Here is a 20333-nt window from a genome sequence, read left to right on the forward strand (position 1 = left end):
TCGCACAGCGCGCCCAGTACACCGAAAGCCATTCGCTTGAGTTTGAACGCGTGTCCGCTTCGTTTCAACGCGAATGACGCATGGAATGTGCCGGGGCACACCAACGCAGGACCCTCCTGGAAATCGTTTCAGGAGCGCAGTGCTGCTGCTGCTGCTGTACCGTCATTTAAGATAGACGCGATCCTAGAGAGCTCTTGTGTCAGCCTACGGTTGGATGAAGGTCGTGGGGGGGGGGGTCCTTAGCTCTTGCATCACCACGCTGGTCAGTGCGGGTTAGCGAAGAGCCGGGGGTGTAGGGGAGGGGCTGTTGTGACATCACGCGCCACTGACGTTAGCCGTGGGGGGGAGTCTAACTCGGCGTGGCCGGGTTCGTAGTTGATCTGCGCTGAACACCGCGCCATCGCTCAAACCTCGTGTTGTTGTCGAGGGAATTAGTCGTAGAATTAGTCGTAGAATTAGTCGTAGTATTAGTCGTAGAATTAGTCGTAGTATTAGTCGTAGAATTAGTCGTAGTATTAGTCGTAGTATTAGTCGTAGTATTAGTCGTAGAATTAGTCGTAGTATTAGTCGTAGAATTAGTCGTAGTATTAGTCGTAGTATTAGTCGTAGTATTAGTCGTAGAATTAGTCGTAGTATTAGTCGTAGTATTAGTCGTAGAATTAGTCGTAGTATTAGTCGTAGTATTAGTCGTAGAATTAGTCGTAGTATTAGTCGTAGTATTAGTCGTAGAATTAGTCGTAGTATTAGTCTTAGTATTAGTCGTAGAATTAGTCGTAGTATTAGTCGTAGTATTAGTCGTAGAATTAGTCGTAGTATTAGTCGTATTATTAGTCGTAGAATTAGTCGTAGTATTAGTCGTAGTATTAGTCGTAGAATTAGTCGTAGTATTAGTCGTAGTATTAGTCGTAGTATTAGTCGTAGAATTAGTCGTAGTATTAGTCGTAGTATTAGTCGTAGAATTAGTCGTAGTATTAGTCGTAGTATTAGTCGTAGTATTAGTCGTAGTAGTACTGTTACTATCGTTGTAGTCGTGTGATGGTGGTGGTGGTGGTGGTGGAAATAAGTCGCGGTAGTGTTTGCGCTTCGACGACTTTCGCGTCCTCTCCCGCGGCGCCAAGCTTCACGCCCGATACCACCACCCCTTGCTAGCAGTACCAGCGAGACTTCTACCAAGGCTGGTGAAGTATGGTCAAATCAACCCCCACTAACCCGCACGGTAGTCACCACCCCATCCAGGCCACAACCCCAACACAGAGGCCACCGCTCGCAGTGCCCAGTGGCATTCGTGCGGTTTTTTTAAAGTATTTTTTTTGTAATTCACTCGGCAATCCACTGCTGGATCACCTCCCCCGCGTCGTGCCGTTCGGTCGGTCGTTCGGTCGGTCAAGCGCGTTTTATATGTTTGCCATACTTCACCACGCTGGTCATTGGGGGGGGGGGGGGTGAAGTTGGAGGGAGCAGGACCGGTTCAGTTATCACACGCCACTGGTCAGGGAGTCGAACATAATCCAGCGCCCTAACCAGCGTGCCACCGCTCCTCACCCTCGGGTTACTTTATCCCATGCGAACCGCCTCGTTGTATGGCGCATATTGCTCCGCTCTGCCGTTTGCAGCGTACGACATCGACTCGACAGCGTTGAGAGCGTCACGCGTACGGCGGTTGCGCGTGAGCGGCGCCGCGCCTCGCGAGTCGCCATCGCGCGCTCAGCAAGGTCGCAGCGAGGATGTCGACTCGCTTTGATCTCGCCGCGACTCGCAGCGCATTGCGGCGCTTGTTGTGTACACTCGCAGAGACAAAGGTCCCCGTATAGCCCTCAACAGACTGTCGGGGAAAGTGCCGTGAGCGAGCGGCGATGAATGCCGGTACGGCAATCGAGGGATAGGTTGTAAAACAGCACGTCTGTCTCCCCAGCGATCGCATTTGTACGTGGAGTCGGGCACTCGTTTAAGGCCGAGCCGACCAAGCTGACGCCCAGGACCCGTTTAGATATCTTGCCCTGGTTCTCGCTCGTGAGTGGGGATCGAACTCGGGTCGCCGCGCCAACCACTCCCCCCCCCCCCCCCCCACAGTACACGCGTGGCACGCGCGCGTCCAAAGGTTCCACAGCCTCGGGTTTCATTTCGCAAATCGGACGTCGCGAGCAACGACGTCGCGGTGCCTCCGCCGGGGAAAACCTCGACGCCGCTTTGCTGCTCAACAGCGAGTGACGCCGCCGCCCTACGCCGCTCGCAATTTACATATTCTCAGTGGCTTTTGTATAAAAGTTCGCCTGTGTGACTTCGCGTCGGCGCCTATGGCGTTGGGCAGCGGTAGCGCCCTGCGCTTATGAACCCCGGCCCACCCGAGTTCCATTCCCGCTCGCTACCAACACCGGTGACGATCACCTGGGTCAACTCGGCCTCAAATGAGTACCTGGTGCGGTTTGTAAAACATCGCCACGAGGAAGACAAAGGTGGCCGGGCGCGGTGCTGTCCATCCACCCCCTCGTGTTCTCTCGCCGACCTTTGCAGGTGCTCGCTAACAGCACCTGCCCCCACAGTTTGTTCACGCAATATGGAGGATATTTATATTTTGTATGTGTGTGACCAAGGTGTAAATGTTCGCTGAATATTCGTTTTCCGGGTCGCTGGTATACGACTAAAGTAGCTGGCTCGTGACTCGCAGCCACAGCCGTAGCGAGCGATGATCGACTGGACGTGGTGTGCCGGGTGCAAGCATTTGGTGCGGGGTGTCGTTGACATGGGCACCTCGCCGGATAGCAAATGAGGCCGCGTGCGCGCGACAGTCGCAGGCCTGCCTGCTGTATGTGAACATTCGCGTCGTCATCTTCATTGCGTCCCTGGTGCAGACACGCCAGCACACATACATACAGTACATAAACACACACGCATACATGCACGCACACACACAGCACACACAGCACACACAAACATCCTTAACAGACTACTGAGGCAAGTGCTGTTAGCGAGCACCTATGAAGGCCGGCACTACGCCCGACCGCCTTTGTCTCCCCAGTTATGATGTTTTTTACACACCGCACCAGCTACTCATTTGAGGCTGAGTCGACCTCGGGGAGGATGCCCAGGACCGGTTCAGATAATCGTCACGTGGTGTTGTTGGCCGTAAGCGGGAATTGAACTCGGGTCACTGGGTTCGTAGCGCAGCGTTGCGCTAACCGCTACACTACCGCTCCCCTCGAGCGCGGGCACACACACACATACACACACACATACACACACACGCTCACACACACATACACACACATACACACGCTCACACACACGCTCACACACATACACACACACCCGCTCACACACACTCACGCTCACACACATACGCTCACACACACATACATGCTCACACACACACGCTCACACACATATACACAATAAAATGATACATTTATTACAAGTACGTTTTTATTTGTTCAATTGCATTACAGTTACGCGATTACAAATGAACTGCAACACGGTAGTATTCGATTTGCGCGCCGTTATTTCGCTGCTGTATGAAACTGCGGCTCTCAGACGAACTTAGCTCGAGGTGACGCTCACGAATGGTCGCCGCACGACCTCTCGCGTGTTGTCTGTTTTACATCGCGCCAGTGTCCTTGCGAATGCGATCATCACACACTCGAGTTCACTACGTGTGTGTGCGTGTGTATATATACTGTACCTATACATACACACGGCGGTGGTGCACGGCGCGATCGGGCGGAGTGATGATTGTTGTTGATGATTGTTGATGATTGTTGTTGTTTAATTCATTCAACGATCGCTCTTTGTCTCCAGTGGTGCGAATGCCAGACAACATAATAACTATACCCTCTCTACTGCTGGATGAAAACCGATATCACAACATCCTGAAGAATATCACCTCAACCAAAATGTGAATGGAGTTTTATTTGCAATAACAAAATAAATATATACATACAGTATATTCGGTGTTTACCAAACGCCTATAGAACAAAACCGTCGAGGATGATGTAAATTAAATTGGAAGATAACGCACGGCCCAGCTACTGCTGTACCGCTCACCAGGGTCGCGTTGCCCACACGTGACGCTCGGCGACTGCGATTCCCGCGGGGGGTTCAGGTTCCACTCGCGACCCGCGCGTGCGAGACGCGGCCGGCAATCGAACTCGGCTCTCCGGGTTCACAGCGGCAGCTGCGCCGAACCGCCCACCGACGGCGTTGAACGTCGTGGACTGTTGTGGAGAGTGCCGAGGGCCGGCGCCGCGGCTCGAGACCCCCACACTCGGGGCCCCGCGCAGGCCGAGAGCCCCACCCCGGAGGGCTCGGCAAGGGTCAGGGCAGGGTTTGAGGTATCTCTGCTCGTGGGAACATCGAGACAGGGCAACCCCCCCCCCCATACACCCCCCTTCCCCCAGCCCCCCTCTCTTCCCCGCCCCCTCTCCTTGCCCACACGCAAGCCTCAACCGTTTTAAACCTTCGCTGACGTCATATGGGGACATTTTTTATAATGACATTGAAACGAAGATTCTAACAAAAGGACAATTAATATAGGTGTCATTGCTTTTATCCACCATATCATTCGATAATATAAATCAACGGCTCTGTTTTTGTATTTTTTTAAAGTTATTTTTGGTTTGGGCTCTGGACAAATGTCATCATCCCCCCCTGTGTCGTGTCTCCGTGTCACTTTGTCCGTTCGCCACCACCACCGTCATCAGCGGCCATGATCAAGCCACTGCTGGATGAAGGAATCCCCAAGCCGGCCGCCATCCCTCGTGCGACGTAGCGAGGCGTCCGCACGCGCGGCGTCTCTGCGGAGCCGCCGCTCCACAGGAGACGACGCTCGCTCCGAGGGGCGCGCAGGGGACGGCCGACTCCTCCGCCGCTGTCTGTCGCGCCGCTCGGCAGCTCTCCGATGCGTCTTCCGGTGTATACCGCGTGTCGTTCGGCACGATGTCCAACGTTTCGCTCCACGTGCTGCGGGTGGGGGTGGGGGGAGCTTCTTCAAAGAACACGATCCAGTTTCCTCTTCAGCAAACGGAATTCGGTTCCTGAAGAAGTTTTTAAGCCACATGGGGCGAAACGTCAGACATGGTGTCCAACAACACGCAGGATTATAAATCCCGACATGGGTCACTCCCCCCCTTGCTCCTCTCGTCACCCCGCCCCACGTCCCCCCTCCCACCCCTGAACCTCTCGGCCGACGTTACCTGTGCGCCTCCCTCCCTCTCTCGATGGACGCGACAGACAGACGACGACGAAGACAAAAGAAAATAAAAAGGCGTCGCGCAATTTACAAACTCGAGACGATCGCGCGCCGCGTTAAGTGCGCGCGAGTTTTAGTGGCGCTCGGAGGGGGTCGCCTTCCCCTCCGACCCCAAACCCCCCCCCCCGTAACCCACGGAACCCCCTCCCCGCCAGCCCGCCCGCCCCCGCGTCGCGCAATCCGAGGGTCGCATCAAACGCGCGGGGAGCGACAACCGCGACCTTGGCTGCGCGTGCCGGGGGATTGGTCCCGGACACTCGCGTGGAGCGTAGGGGGATGGGAGGGTGAGGGGGTGTACTTGTGTGTGTGAGTGTGTCGAGGTCTGTGTGTGTGTGGCGGGGAGGGGAGCGGTAGCGTAGCGGTTATCGCGTTGCGCTTGCGAACCCGGCCACCCGAGTTCGATTCCCCGCTCACGGCCAACACCGGGGACGATTATCTGACCCGGTCTTGGGTCTCCTCTAGGTCGACTCAGCCTCACTTAAGTACCTGGTGCGGCGTGTAAACATCGCTACTAGAGAGACAAAGACGGCCGGGCATGGTTGCTGGCCACCCGCCCCCCTCGTGTGCCGTACCGGCCTTCATAGGTGCTCGCTAACAGCACTTGCCTCAAACGTCTGTTAAGGCTATACGGGGGATCTTTGTTTTCGTTTTTTGTTGTTTGGGTTCAGCAGTGCATGGTGTGTTTGCATGTGGCAGTATGCGCGAGTGTGTGTGCGATAGTGCAGCTGTGTGTGTGTGTCTGCGTGTAAGTGTGTTCTGCAGTATGCGCGTGTGTGTGTGCGATAGTGCAGCTGTATGTATGTGTGTGTGTATGTGTGTGTCTGCGTGTAAGTGTGTTCTGCAGTATGCGCGTGTGTGCGTGCGATCATGCAGCTGTGTTTGTGTGTCTGCGTGTAAGTGTGTTCTGCAGTATGCGCGTGTGTGTGTGCGATCATGCAGCTGTGTGTGTGTGTCTGCGTGTAAGTGTGTTCTGCAGTATGCGCGTGTGTGTGTGTGCGATCATGCAGCTGTGTGTGTGTCTGCGTGTAAGTGTGTTTTGCAGTATGCGCGTGTGTGTGTGCGATAGTGCAGCTGTGTGTGTGTGTGCGTGTAAGTGTGTTCTGCAGTATGCGCGTGTGTGTGTGCGATAGTGCAGCTGTGTGTGTGTGTCTGCGTGTAAGTGTGTTCTGTAGTATGCGCGTGTGTGTGTGCGATAGTGTAGCTGTGTGTGTGTCTGCGTGTAAGTGTGTTCTGGAGTATGCGCGTGTGTGTGTGCGATAGTGCAGCTGTGTGTGTGTGTCTGCGTGTGTGTTCTGCAGTATGCGCGTGTGTGTGTGCGATAGTGCAGCTGTGTGTGTGTCTGCGTGTAAGTGTATTCTGCAGTATGCGCGTGTGTGTGTGCGATAGTGCATCTGTGTGTGTGTGTCTGCGTGTAAGTGTGTTCTGCAGTATGCGCGTGTGTGTGTGCGATAGTGCAGCTGTGTGTGTGTGTGTGCGCGTGTGTTCTGCAGTATGCGCGTGTGTGTGTGCGATAGTGCATCTGTGTGTGTGTGTCTGCGTGTAAGTGTGTTCTGCAGTATGCGCGTGTGTGTGTGCGATAGTGCAGCTGTGTGTGTGTGTGTGCGCGTGTGTTCTGAAGTATGCGCGCGTCTTCTCCTCCTCGGCGCGTGGTGCCGTGATCCGGGGCGCTCGCCCGCGTGGCTCGTGGGGGTCGCGGCGCGTTACTCCGGGCCGGATGACGCCGCGCCGCCCTCGCCCATACCTGCCTGGGTGGATGTATGAGTGAGTGCACAGGGGAACGAGTGAGATGTAGGAGTGTGCGTATGGAGGAGTGAATGACTGGAGGAGTGAGTGATTGGAGGAATGAGTCTGGGGATGGTGTAATGAGCATATGAAGGAGTGAATGGATGAAGGAGTGAGTATATGGTGGAGTGAGTGGAGGAGTGAGTGGAGGAGTGAGTGGTGGAGTGAGTGGTGGAGTGAGTAGTGGGGTGAGTGGAGGAGTGAGTAGAGGAGTGAGTGGTGGAGTGAGTGGAGGAGTGAGTGAGTGGAGGAGTGAGTGGAGGAGTGAGTGGAGAAGTGAGTGGAGAAGTGAGTCGAGTGAGTGAGTGGAGGAGTGAGTGGTGGAGTGAGTGGAGGAGTGAGTGGTGGAGTGAATGGTGGAGTGAGTCGATGAGTGAGTGGTGGAGTGAGTGGAGGAGTGAGTGGAGGAGTGACTGGAGGAGTGAGTGGAGGAGTGACTGGAGGAGTGAGTGAGTGGAGGAGTGAGTGGTGGAGTGAGTGAGTGGAGGAGTGAGTGAGTGAGTGGAGGAGTGAGTGGTGGAGTGAGTGGTGGAGTGAGTGGATGAGTGAGTGGAGGAGTGAGTGGAGGAGTGACTGGAGGAGTGAGTGGTGGAGTGAGTGGGGGAGTGAGTGGAGGAGTGAGTGGGGGAATGAGTGAGTGGAGGAGTGAGTGGTGGAGTGAGTGGAGGAGTGAGTGGAGGAGTGAGTGGAGGAGTGACTGGAGGAGTGAGTGGGGGAGTGAGTGGAGGAGTGAGTGGAGGAGTGAGTGGTGGAGTGGGTGGAGGAGTGGGTGGAGGAGTGAGTGAGTGGGGGAGTGAGTGGAGGAGTGAGTGGAGGAGTGAGTGGATGAGTGAGTGGTGGAGTGAGTGGAGGAGTGAGTGAGTGGAGGAGTGAGTGGGGGAGTGAGTGGAGGAGTTAGTGGAGGAGTGAGTGGATGAGTGAGTGGTGGAGTGAGTGGTGGAGTGAGTGGAGGAGTGAGTGGAGGAGTGTGTGGAGGAGTGAGTGGTGGAGTGAGTGGAGGAGTGAGTGAGTGGAGGAGTGAGTGGAGGAGTGAGGGGAGGAGTGAGTGGATGAGTGAGTGGTGGAGTGAGTGGAGGAGTGAGTGAGTGGAGGAGTGAGTGGAGGAGTGAGTGGTGGAGTGAGTGGAGGAGTGAGTGGATGAGTGACTGGTGGAGTGAGTGGTGGAGTGAGTGGAGGAGTGAGTGAGTGGAGGAGTGAGTGGAGGAGTGAGTGGTGGAGTAAGTGGTGGAGTGAGTGGTGGAGTGAGTGGAGGAGTGAGTGGAGGAGTGAGTGGTGGAGTGAGTGGAGAAGTGAGTGGTGGAGTGAGTGGAGGAGTGGTGGAGTGAGTGGTGGAGTGAGTGGTGGAGTGAGTGGAGGAGTGGTGGAGTGAGTGGTGGAGTGAATGGAGGAGTGAGTGGAGGAGTGAGTGGTGGAGTGAGTGGTGGAGTGAGTGGTGGAGTGAGTGGAGGAGTGAGTGGAGGAGTGAGTGGTGGAGTGAGTGGTGGAGTGAGTGGAGGAGTGAGTGGGGGAGTGAGTGGTGGAGTGAGTGGAGGAGTGAGTGGAGGAGTGAGTGGAGGAGTGAGTGGTGGAGTGAGTGGTGGAGTGAGTGGGGGAGTGAGTGGAGGAGTGAGTGGAGGAGTGAGTGGAGGAGTGAGTTGTGGAGTGAGTGGGGGAGTGAGTGGTGGAGTGAGTGGAGGAGTGAGTGGAGGAGTGAGTGGTGAAGTGAGTGGAGGAGTGGTGGAGTGAGTGGTGGAGTGAGTGGATGAGTGAGTTGAGGAGTGAGTGGTGGAGTGAGTAGAGGAGTGAGTGGGGGAGTGAGTGGAGGAGTGAGTGGAGGAGTGAGTGGTGGAGTGAGTGGAGGAGTGAGTGGTGGAGTGAGTGGTGGAGTGACTGGAGGAGTGAGTGGAGGAGTGAGTGGAGGAGTGAGTGGAGGAGTGACTGGAGGAGTGACTGGAGTGAGTGGTGGAGTGACTGGAGGAGGGAGTGGAGGAGTGAGTGGTGGAGTGAGTGGTGGAGTGAGTGGATGAGTGAGTGGTGGAGTGAGTGGAGGAGTGAGTGGAGGAGTGACTGGAGGAGGGAGTGGAGGAGTGAGTGGTGGAGTGACTGGAGGAGGGAGTGGAGGAGTGAGTGGTGGAGTGAGTGGTGGAGTGAGTGGAGGAGTGAGTGGAGGAGTGAGTGGTGGAGTGAGTGGAGGAGTGGTGGAGTGAGTGGTGGAGTGAGTGGATGAGTGAGTGGTGGAGTGAGTGGTGGAGTGAGTGGAGGAGTGAGTGGTGGAGTGGGAGTGGTGGAGTGAGTGGAGGAGTGGAGGAGTGGAGGAGTGAGTGGAGGAGGAGTGGGTGGAGGAGTGAGGGTGGAGGAGTGAGTGGAGGAGTGAGTGGAGGAGTGAGTGGTGGAGTGAGTGGTGGAGTGAGTGGTGGAGTGAGTGGTGGAGTGAGTGGTGGAGTGAGTGGATGAGTGAGTGGTGGAGTGAGTGGAGGAGTGAGTGGTGGAGTGAGTGGTGGAGTGAGTGGTGGAGTGAGTGGTGGAGTGAGTGGTGGAGTGAGTGGAGGAGTAAGTGGAGGAGTGAGTGGTGGAGTGAGTGGTGGAGTGAGTGGTGGAGTGACTGGAGGAGTGAGTGGTGGAGTGAGTGAGTGGAGGAGTGAGTGGAGGAGTGAGTGGTGGAGTGAGTGGTGGAGTGAGTGGAGGAGTGAGTGGAGGAGTGAGTGGAGGAGTGAGTGGAGGAGTGAGTGGTGGAGTGAGTGAGTGAGTGAGTGGAGGAGTGAGTGGAGGAGTGAGTGAGTGGAGGAGTGAGTGGCGGAGTGAGTGGAGGAGTGAGTGGAGGAGTGAGTGGTGTAGTGAGTGGTGGAGTGTGTGGAGGAGTGTGTGGAGGAGTGAGTGGAGGAGTGAGTGGAGGAGTGAGTGGTGGAGTGAGTGGAGGAGTGAGTGGTGAAGTGAGTGGTGGATTGAGTGGATGAGTGAGTGGTGGAGTGAGTGGAGGAGTGAGTGAGTGGAGGAGTGAGTGGAGGAGTGAGTGGTGGAGTGAGTGGTGGAGTGAGTGGAGGAGTGAGTGGTGGAGTGAGTGGTGGATTGAGTGGATGAGTGAGTGGTGGAGTGAGTGGAGGAGTGAATGAGTGGAGTGAGTGGAAGAGTGAGTGGAGGAGTGAGTGGAGGAGTGAGTGGTGGAGTGAGTGGTGGAGTGTGTGGAGGAGTGTGTGGAGGAGTGAGTGGTGGAGTGTGTGGAGGAGTGTGTGGAGGAGTGAGTGGAGGAGTGAGTGGATAAGTGAGTGGTGGAGTGAGTGGAGGAGTGAGTGGAGGAGTGAGTGGTGGAGTGTGTGGAGGAGTGTGTGGAGGAGTGAGTGGAGGAGTGAGTGGTGGAGTGTGTGGAGGAGTGAGTGGAGGAGTGAGTGGAGGAGTGAGTGAGTGGAGGAGTGAGTGGTGGAGTGTGTGGAGGAGTGAGTGGTGGAGTGTGTGGAGGAGTGTGTGGAGGAGTGTGTGGAGGAGTGTGTGGAGGAGTGTGTGGAGGAGTGAGTGGAGGAGTGAGTGGAGGAGTGAGTGGAGGAGTGTGTGGAGGAGTGAGTGGAGGAGTGAGTGGAGGAGTGAGTGGTGGAGTGAGTGGAGGAGTGGTGGAGTGAGTGGTGGAGTGAGTGGATGAGTGAGTGGTGGAGTGAGTGGTGGAGTGAGTGGAGGAGTGAGTGGAGGAGTGAGTGGAGGAGTAAGTGGAGGAGTGAGTGGTGGAGTGAGTGGTGGAGTGAGTGGTGGAGTGAGTGGTGGAGTGACTGGAGGAGTGAGTGGTGGAGTGAGTGAGTGGTGGAGTGAGTGGTGGAGTGAGTGGAGGAGTGAGTGGAGGAGTGAGTGGTGGAGTGAGTGGTGGAGTGAGTGAGTGGAGGAGTGAGTGGAGGAGTGAGTGGAGGAGTGTGTGGAGGAGTGAGTGGTGGATGAGTGGAAGAGTGAGTGAGTGGGGGAGTGAGTGGAAGAGTGAGTGGAGGAGTGAGTGGAGGAGTGAGTGGTGGAGTGAGTGGTGGATGAGTGAGTGGTGGAGTGAGTGGAGGAGTGAGTGAGTGGAGGAGTGAGTGAAGTAGTGAGTGGTGGAGTGAGTGGAGGAGTGAGTGGTGTAGTGAGTGGTGGAGTGTGTGGAGGAGTGTGTGGAGGAGTGAGTGGAGGAGTGAGTGGAGGAGTGAGTTGTGGAGTGAGTGGAGGAGTGAGTGGTGGAGTGAGTGGTGGATTGAGTGGATCAGTGAGTGGTGGAGTGAGTGGAGGAGTGAGTCAGTGGAGGAGTGAGTGGAGGAGTGAGTGGAGGAGTGAGTGGTGGAGTGAGTGGTGGAGTGAGTGGAGGAGTGAGTGGTGGAGTGAGTGGTGGATTGAGTGGATGAGTGAGTGGTGGAGTGAGTGGAGGAGTGAGTGAGTGGAGGAGTGAGTGGAGGAGTGAGTGGAGGAGTGAGTGGTGGAGTGAGTGGTGGAGTGTGTGGAGGAGTGAGTGGAGGAGTGAGTGGTGGAGTGTGTGGAGGAGTGTGTGGAGGAGTGAGTGGAGGAGTGAGTGGAGGAGTGAGTGGATAAGTGAGTGGTGGAGTGTGTGGAGGAGTGTGTGGAGGAGTGAGTGGTGGAGTGTGTGGAGGAGTGACTGGAGGAGTGAGTGGAGGAGTGAGTGGAGGAGTGAGTGGTGGAGTGTGTGGAGGAGTGTGTGGAGGAGTGAGTGGTGGAGTGTGTGGAGGAGTGACTGGAGGAGTGAGTGGAGGAGTGAGTGGAGGAGTGAGTGAGTGGAGGAGTGAGTGTTGGAGTGTGTGGAGGAGTGAGTGGTGGAGTGTGTGGAGGAGTGAGTGGTGGAGTGTGTGGAGGAGTGTGTGGCGGAGTGTGTGGAGGAGTGAGTGGTGGAGTGAGTGGAGGAGTGAGTGAGTGTAGGAGTGAGTGGTGGAGTGTGTGGATGAGTGAGTGGTGGAGTGTGTGGAGGAGTGAGTGGTGGAGTGTGTGGAGGAGTGTGTGGCGGAGTGTGTGGAGGAGTGTGTGGCGGAGTGTGTGGAGGAGTGAGTGGAGGAGTGAGTGGTGGAGTGAGTGGTGGAGTGAGTGGAGGAGTGAGTGTGTGGAGGAGTGAGTGGTGGAGTGTGTGGAGGAGTGAGTGGTGGAGTGAGTGGTGGAGTGAGTGGTGGAGTGAGTGGAGGAGTGAGTGTGTGGAGGAGTGAGTGGCGGAGTGTGTGGAGGAGTGAGTGGTGGAGTGAGTGGAGGAGTGAGTGAGTGGAGGAGTGAGTGGTGGAGTGTGTGGAGGAGTGAGTGGTAGAGTGTGTGGAGGAGTGAGTGGAGGAGTGAGTGGTGGAGTGTGTGGAGGAGTGTGTGGAGGAGTGTGTGGAGGAGTGAGTGGTGGAGTGTGTGGAGAAGTGTGTGGAGGAGTGAGTGGAGGAGTGAGTGGAGGAGTGAGTGGATAAGTGAGTGGTGGAGTGAGTGGAGGAGTGAGTGGAGGAGTGAGTGGTGGAGTGTGTGGAGGAGTGAGTGGAGGAGTGAGTGGTGGAGTGTGTGGAGGAGTGAGTGCAGGAGTGAGTGGAGGAGTGAGTGAGTGGAGGAGTGAGTGGTGGAGTGAGTGGTGGAGTGAGTGGAGGAGTGAGTGTGTGGAGGAGTGAGTGGTGGAGTGTGTGGAGGAGTGAGTGGTGGAGTGAGTGGAGGAGTGAGTGGTGGAGTGTGTGGAGGAGTGTGTGGCGGAGTGTGTGGAGGAGTGAGTGGTGGAGTGAGTGGAGGAGTGAGTGAGTGGAGGAGTGAGTGGTGGAGTGTGTGGAGGAGTGAGTGGTGGAGTGTGTGGAGGAGTGAGTGGAGGAGTGAGTGGTGGAGTTTGTGGAGGAGTGTGTGGAGGAGTGTGTGGAGGAGTGAGTGGTGGAGTGTGTGGAGGAGTTTGTGGAGGAGTGAGTGGAGGAGTGAGTGGAGGAGTGAGTGGATAAGTGAGTGGTGGAGTGAGTGGAGGAGTGAGTGGAGGAGTGAGTGGTGGAGTGTGTGGAGGAGTGTGTGGAGGAGTGAGTGGAGGAGTGAGTGGTGGAGTGTGTGGAGGAGTGAGTGGAGGAGTGAGTGGAGGAGTGAGTGGTGGAGTGAGTGGTGGAGTGAGTGGAGGAGTGAGTGTGTGGAGGAGTGAGTGGTGGAGTGGGTGGAGGAGTGAGTGGTGGAGTGAGTGGAGGAGTGAGTGGGGGAGTGTGTGGAGGAGTGTGTGGCGGAGTGTGTGGAGGAGTGAGTGGTGGAGTGAGTGGAGGAGTGAGTGAGTGGAGGAGTGAGTGGTGGAGTGTGTGGAGGAGTGAGTGGTGGAGTGTGTGGAGGAGTGAGTGGAGGAGTGAGTGGAGGAGTGAGTGGTGGAGTGTGTGGAGGAGTGTGTGGAGGAGTGTGTGGAGGAGTGAGTGGTGGAGTGTGTGGAGGAGTTTGTGGAGGAGTGAGTGGAGGAGTGAGTGGAGGAGTGAGTGGATAAGTGAGTGGTGGAGTGAGTGGAGGAGTGAGTGGAGGAGTGAGTGGTGGAGTGTGTGGAGGAGTGTGTGGAGGAGTGAGTGGAGGAGTGAGTGGTGGAGTGTGTGGAGGAGTGAGTGGAGGAGTGAGTGGAGGAGTGAGTGGAGGAGTGAGTGAGTGAGTGGAGGAGTGAGTGGTGGAGTGTGTGGAGGAGTGAGTGGTGGAGTGTGTGGAGGAGTGAGTGGTGGAGTGTGTGGAGGAGTGTGTGGCGGAGTGTGTGGAGGAGTGAGTGGTGGAGTGAGTGGAGGAGTGAGTGAGTGGAGGAGTGAGTGGTGGAGTGTGTGGAGGAGTGAGTGGTGGAGTGTGTGGAGGAGTGAGTGGTGGAATGAGTGGAGGAGTGAGTGGAGGAGTGAGTGGAGGAGTGAGTGGAGGAGTGTGTGGAGGAGTGTGTGGCGGAATGAGTGGAGGAGTGAGTGGAGGAGTGAGTGGTGGAGTGTGTGGCGGAGTGTGTGGATGAGTGAGTGGAGGAGTGTGTGGAGGAGTGTGTGGTGGAGTGAGTGGAGGAGTGAGTGGAGGAGTGAGTGGAGGAGTGAGTGGTGGAGTGAGTGGAGGAGTGAGTGGTGGAGTGTGTGGAGGAGTGAGTGGAGGACTGTGTGGAGGAGTGAGTGGTGGAGTGTGTGGAGGAGTGAGTGGAGGAGTGTGTGGAGGAGTGAGTGGTGGAGTGTGTGGAGGAGTGAGTGGTGGAGTGAGTGGAGGAGTGAGTGGAGGAGTGTGTGGAGGAGTGAGTGGGGGAGTGTGTGGAGGAGTGAGTGAGTGGAGGAGTGTGTGGCGGAGTGTGTGGCGTAGTGAGTGGAGGAGTGAGTGGAGGAGTGAGTGGAGGAGTGAGTGGAGGAGTGAGTGGAGGAATGAGTGGAGGAGTAAGTGGTGGAGTGAGTGGTGGAGTGTGTGGAGGAGTGTGTGGAGGAGTGAGTGGAGGAGTGAGTGGTGGAGTGAGTGGAGGAGTAAGTGGTGGAGTGTGTGGAGGAGTGAGTGGAGGAGTGTGTGGAGGAGTGAGTGGTGGAGTGTGTGGAGGAGTGAGTGGTGGAGTGAGTGGAGGAGTGAGTGGTGGAGTGTGTGGAGGAGTGAGTGGAGGAGTGTGTGGAGGAGTAAGTGGAGGAGTGTGTGGAGGAGTGAGTGGTGGAGTGTGTGGAGGAGTGAGTGAGTGGAGGAGTGAGTGGTGGAGTGAGTGGTAGAGTGTGTGGAGGAGTGAGTGGAGGAGTGAGTGGTGGAGTGTGTGGAGGAGTGTGTGGAGGAGTGTGTGGAGGAGTGAGTGGTGGAGTGTGTGGAGAAGTGTGTGGAGGAGTGAGTGGAGGAGTGAGTGGAGGAGTGAGTGGATAAGTGAGTGGTGGAGTGAGTGGAGGAGTGAGTGGAGGAGTGAGTGGTGGAATGTGTGGAGGAGTGAGTGGAGGAGTGAGTGGTGGAGTGTGTGGAGGAGTGAGTGCAGGAGTGAGTGGAGGAGTGAGTGAGTGGAGGAGTGAGTGGTGGAGTGAGTGGTGGAGTGAGTGGAGGAGTGAGTGGGTGGAGGAGTGAGTGGGGGAGTGAGTGGAGGAGTGAGTGGTGGAGTGAGTGGAGGAGTGAGTGGTGGAGTGTGTGGAGGAGTGTGTGGCGGAGTGTGTGGAGGAGTGAGTGGTGGAGTGAGTGGAGGAGTGAGTGAGTGGAGGAGTGAGTGGTGGAGTGTGTGGAGGAGTGAGTGGTGGAGTGTGTGGAGGAGTGAGTGGAGGAGTGAGTGGTGGAGTGTGTGGAGGAGTGTGTGGAGGAGTGTGTGGAGGAGTGAGTGGTGGAGTGTGTGGAGGAGTGTGTGGAGGAGTGAGTGGAGGAGTGAGTGGAGGAGTGAGTGGATAAGTGAGTGGTGGAGTGAGTGGAGGAGTGAGTGGAGGAGTGAGTGGTGGAGTGTGTGGAGGAGTGTGTGGAGGAGTGAGTGGAGGAGTGAGTGGTGGAGTGTGTGGAGGAGTGAGTGGAGGAGTGAGTGGAGGAGTGAGTGGTGGAGTGAGTGGTGGAGTGAGTGGAGGAGTGAGTGTGTGGGGGAGTGAGTGGTGGAGTGTGTGGAGGAGTGGGTGGGGGAGGGAGTGGAGGAGTGAGTGGTGGAGTGTGTGGAGGAGTGTGTGGCGGAGTGTGTGGAGGAGTGAGTGGTGGAGTGAGTGGAGGAGGTGAGTGAGTGGAGGAGTGAGTGGTGGAGTGTGTGGAGGAGTGAGTGGTGGAGTGTGTGGAGGAGTGTGTGGAGGAGTGTGTGGAGGAGTGAGTGGTGGAGTGTGTGGAGGAGTTTGTGGAGGAGTGAGTGGAGGAGTGAGTGGAGGAGTGAGTGGATCAGTGAGTGGTGGAGTGAGTGGAGGAGTGAGTGGAGGAGTGAGTGGTGGAGTGTGTGGAGGAGTGTGTGGAGGAGTGAGTGGAGGAGTGAGTGGTGGAGTGTGTGGAGGATGTGAGTGGAGGAGTGAGTGGAGGAGTGAGGGAGGAGTGAGTGAGTGAGTGGAGGAGTGAGTGGTGGAGTGTGTGGAGGAGTGAGTGGTGGAGTGTGTGGAGGAGTGAGTGGTGGAGTGTGTGGAGGAGTGTGTGGCGGAGTGTGTGGAGGAGTGAGTGGTGGAGTGAGTGGAGGAGTGAGTGAGTGGAGGAGTGAGTGGTGGAGTGTGTGGAGGAGTGAGTGGTGGAGTGTGTGGAGGAGTGAGTGGTGGAATGAGTGGAGGAGTGAGTGGAGGAGTGAGTGGAGGAGTGAGTGGAGGAGTGTGTGGAGGAGTGTGTGGCGGAATGAGTGGAGGAGTGAGTGGTGGAGTGTGTGGAGGAGTGTGTGGCGGAGTGTGTGGCGGAATGAGTGGAGGAGTGAGTGGAGGAGTGAGTGGTGGAGTGAGTGGAGGAGTGAGTGGTGGAGTGTGTGGAGGAGTGAGTGGAGGAGTGTGTGGAGGAGTGTGTGGAGGAGTGTGTGGTGGAGTGAGTGGAGGAGTGAGTGGAGGAGTGAGTGGTGGAGTGTGTGGCGGAGTGTGTGGAGGAGTGAGTGGAGGAGTGTGTGGAGGAGTGTGTGGTGGAGTGAGTGGAGGAGTGAGTGGAGGAGTGAGTGGAGGAGTGAGTGGTGGAGTGAGTGGAGGAGTGAGTGGTGGAGTGTGTGGAGGAGTGAGTGGAGGACTGTGTGGAGGTGTGAGTGGTGGAGTGTGTGGAGGAGTGAGTGGAGGAGTGTGTGGAGGAGTGAGTGGTGGAGTGTGTGGAGGAGTGAGTGGTGGAGTGAGTGGAGGAGTGAGTGGAGGAGTGTGTGGAGGAGTGAGTGGTGGAGTGTGTGGAGGAGTGAGTGGAGGAGTGTGTGGCGGAGTGTGTGGCGTAGTGAGTGGAGGAGTGAGTGGAGGAGTGAGTGGAGGAGTGAGTGGAGGAGTGAGTGGAGGAATGAGTGGAGGAGTAAGTGGTGGAGTGAGTGGGGGAGTGTGTGGAGGAGTGTGTGGAGGAGTGAGTGGAGGAGTGAGTGGTGGAGTGAGTGGAGGAGTAAGTGGTGGAGTGTGTGGAGGAGTGAGTGGAGGAGTGTGTGGAGGAGTGAGTGGTGGAGTGTGTGGAGGAGTGAGTGGTGGAGTGAGTGGAGGAGTGAGTGGTGGAGTGTGTGGAGGAGTGAGTGGAGGAGTGTGTGGAGGAGTAAGTGGAGGAGTGTGTGGAGGAGTGAGTGGTGGAGTGTGTGGAGGAGTGAGTGAGTGGACGAGTGTGTGGAGGAGTGAGTGGTGGAGTGAGTGGAGGAGTGAGTGGTGGAGTGTGTGGAGGAGTGAGTGGAGGAGTGTGTGGAGGAGTAAGTGGAGGAGTGAGTGGTGGAGTGTGTGGAGGAGTGAGTGGTGGAGTGAGTGGAGGAGTGAGTGGAGGAGTGTGTGGAGGAGTGAGTGGTGGAGTGTGTGGAGGAGTGAGTGAGTGGAGGAGTGTGTGGCGGAGTGTGTGGCGGAGTGAGTGGAGGAGTGAGTGGAGGAGTGAGTGGAGGAATGAGCGGATGGCGAGGAGTGCGGTGGCGCACGAGACAATGAACCGTGAGCCTCTTGCCCCGCGCGCCTGCAGCGATAAATAAACGTGGAGCGATGCTCGCGGCGCGGCGAGCGCTGCCCCGCGCATTACTCTCGCGCTAACCCTACACGCCGCCTCCATAAATGATTCAGCGGGTATCAATACATCCTGTATTTCCAGGTGATGAATTAAGCAGAAAGTCAATTGATTATGGTTTGGCGCCCGTGTTATTCCGATACCCAGCGACCCCTCAACATACATTATCTGTTTTGCCATCGTAAAATATGATCCCGGCTCGTGGGGCCACGTGTCCCCCAGCTGCCCACGTGCGATAGCCGTCCGCACTGGACCTCTGGGTGTGTGCACACAGCAATGTTCGTGCGTGTCTGTGTCTGTACGTCCGTTGTTGTTTTTTACTTCTTTACTTGACTCCCAGGAGAAACACAATTATGTATCATTGTGGAAGAGAGAGAGAGAAAAAAAAACCACACAACGCTCAGAAAGGCTGTTGGTGGGTTTAAGGCAGTTAATCGAACCTCCGTGGTTGAACCGCTCGAGTTACAGCACAGAGTGCGATCACACGTATGTTACCAGACGTGCGATCACACGTATGTTACCAGACGTGCGATCACACGTATGTTACCAGACGTGCGATCACACGTATGTTACCAGACGTGCGATCACACGTATGTTACCAGACGTGCGAACACACGTATGTTACCAGACGTGCGATCACACGTATGTTACCAGACGTGCGATCACACGTATGTTACCAGACGTGTGATCACACGTATGTTACCAGACGTGTGATCACACGTATGTTACCAGACGTGTGATCACACGTATGTTACCAGACGTGTGATCACACGTATGTTACCAGACGTGTGATCACACGTATGTTACCAGACGTGCGATCACACGTATGTTACCAGACGCGTTATACACATATACTGCGCCGCATGCATTCGTACATACATATATTTATATATATAGATACTTACATTAACACGTATGTACGCAACTATACATTTGCAAGCACACGTATATGTAGACAAATATCATTCATACATACATACGTACATACATGTGTACACATACATCCATACATATATAAGATCCACTTTCATAAATGCACACCTTCGTACATGCACGTAATTACACACATAGTTGCATGCATCCCAACATCACAACCACGCGTCTTCATGTACACTGTTGCATGCATCCCAACATCACAACCACGCGTCTTCATGTACACTGTTGCATGCATCCCAACATCACAACCACGCGTCTTCATGTACACTGTTGCATGCATCCCAACATCACAACCACGCGTCTTCATGTACACTGCTGCATGCATCCCAACATCACAACCACGCGTACTCATGTACACTGTTGCATGCATCCCAACATCACAACCACGCGTACTCATGTACACCGCTGCATGCATCCCAACATCACAACCACGCGTCCTCATGTACACTGTTGCATGCATCCCAACATCACAACCACGCGTACTCATGTACACTGTTGCATGCATCCCAACATCACAACCACGCGTCCTCATGTACACTGTTGCATGCATCCCAACATCACAACCACGCGTACTCATGTACACTGTTGCATGCATCCCAACATCACAACCACGCGTACTCATGTACACTGTTGCATGCATCCCAACATCACAACCACGCGTCTTCATGTACACTGTTGCATGCATCCCAACATCACAACCACGCGTCTTCATGTACACTGTTGCATGCATCCCAACATCACAACCACGCGTCTTCATGTACACTGTTGCATGCATCCCAACATCACAACCACGCGTCTTCATGTACACTGTTGCATGCATCCCAACATCACAACCACGCGTCCTCATGTACACTGTTGCATGCATCCCAACATCACAACCACGCGTCCTCATGTACACTGTTGCATGCATCCCAACATCACAACCACGCGTCCTCATGTACACTGTTGCATGCATCCCAACATCACAACCACGCGTACTCATGTACACTGTTGCATGCATCCCAACATCACAACCACGCGTACTCATGTACACTGTTGCATGCATCCCAACATCACAACCACGCGTCTTCATGTACACTGTTGCATGCATCCCAACATCACAACCACGCGTCTTCATGTACACTGTTGCATGCATCCCAACATCACAACCACGCGTCCTCATGTACACTGCTGCATGCATCACAGCATCACAACCACGCGTACTCATGTACACTGTTGCATGCATCCCAACATCACAACCACGCGTACTCATGTACACTGCTGCATGCATCACAGCATCACACACCACGCGTACTCATGCACACTGCTGCATGCATCACAGCATCACACACCACGCGTACTCATGTACACTGTTGCATGCATCCCAACATCACAACCACGCGTCTTCATGTACACTGTTGCATGCATCCCAACATCACAACCACGCGTCCTCATGTACACTGTTGCATGCATCCCAACATCACAACCACGCGTCTTCATGTACACTGTTGCATGCATCCCAACATCACAACCACGCGTCTTCATGTACACTGTTGCATGCATTCCAACATCACAACCACGCGTCCTCATGTACACTGTTGCATGCATCCCAACATCACAACCACGCGTCTTCATGTACACTGTTGCATGCATCCCAACATCACAACCACGCGTCCTCATGTACACTGTTGCATGCATCCCAACATCACAACCACGCGTACTCATGTACACCGCTGCATGCATCCCAACATCACAACCACGCGTCCTCATGTACACTGTTGCATGCATCCCAACATCACAATCACGCGTCCTCATGTACACTGTTGCATGCATCCCAACATCACAACCACGCGTCTTCATGTACACTGTTGCATGCATCCCAACATCACAACCACGCGTCTTCATGTACACTGTTGCATGCATCCCAACATCACAACCACGC

General features: G+C 55.5%; 2 protein-coding genes across 2 annotated transcripts in view; one reads left to right on the plus strand and one right to left on the minus strand.

Annotated features, from left to right (window-relative positions):
• ZFHX3 (zinc finger homeobox 3) overlaps positions 1–20333 on the plus strand; it is a 247930-nt gene that overhangs the window by 63596 nt on the left and 164001 nt on the right. The window lies entirely within an intron of this gene.
• Positions 5401–20333, minus strand: part of LOC133340377 (uncharacterized) — a 44421-nt gene continuing 29488 nt past the window's right edge. The window contains exon 4 of the mRNA XM_061548518.1: positions 5401–6987. Coding sequence (XP_061404502.1) covers positions 6242–6987 — 746 coding nt within the window. The 3' untranslated portion in view covers positions 5401–6241. The remainder of the gene's footprint in view (positions 6988–20333) is intronic.

The sequence above is a fragment of the Lethenteron reissneri genome, chromosome 9 (assembly GCF_015708825.2).
Source record: "Lethenteron reissneri isolate LAM-NWPU_2019-01 chromosome 9, ASM1570882v1, whole genome shotgun sequence".
NCBI classification, from domain to species: Eukaryota; Metazoa; Chordata; class Hyperoartia; order Petromyzontiformes; family Petromyzontidae; genus Lethenteron; species Lethenteron reissneri.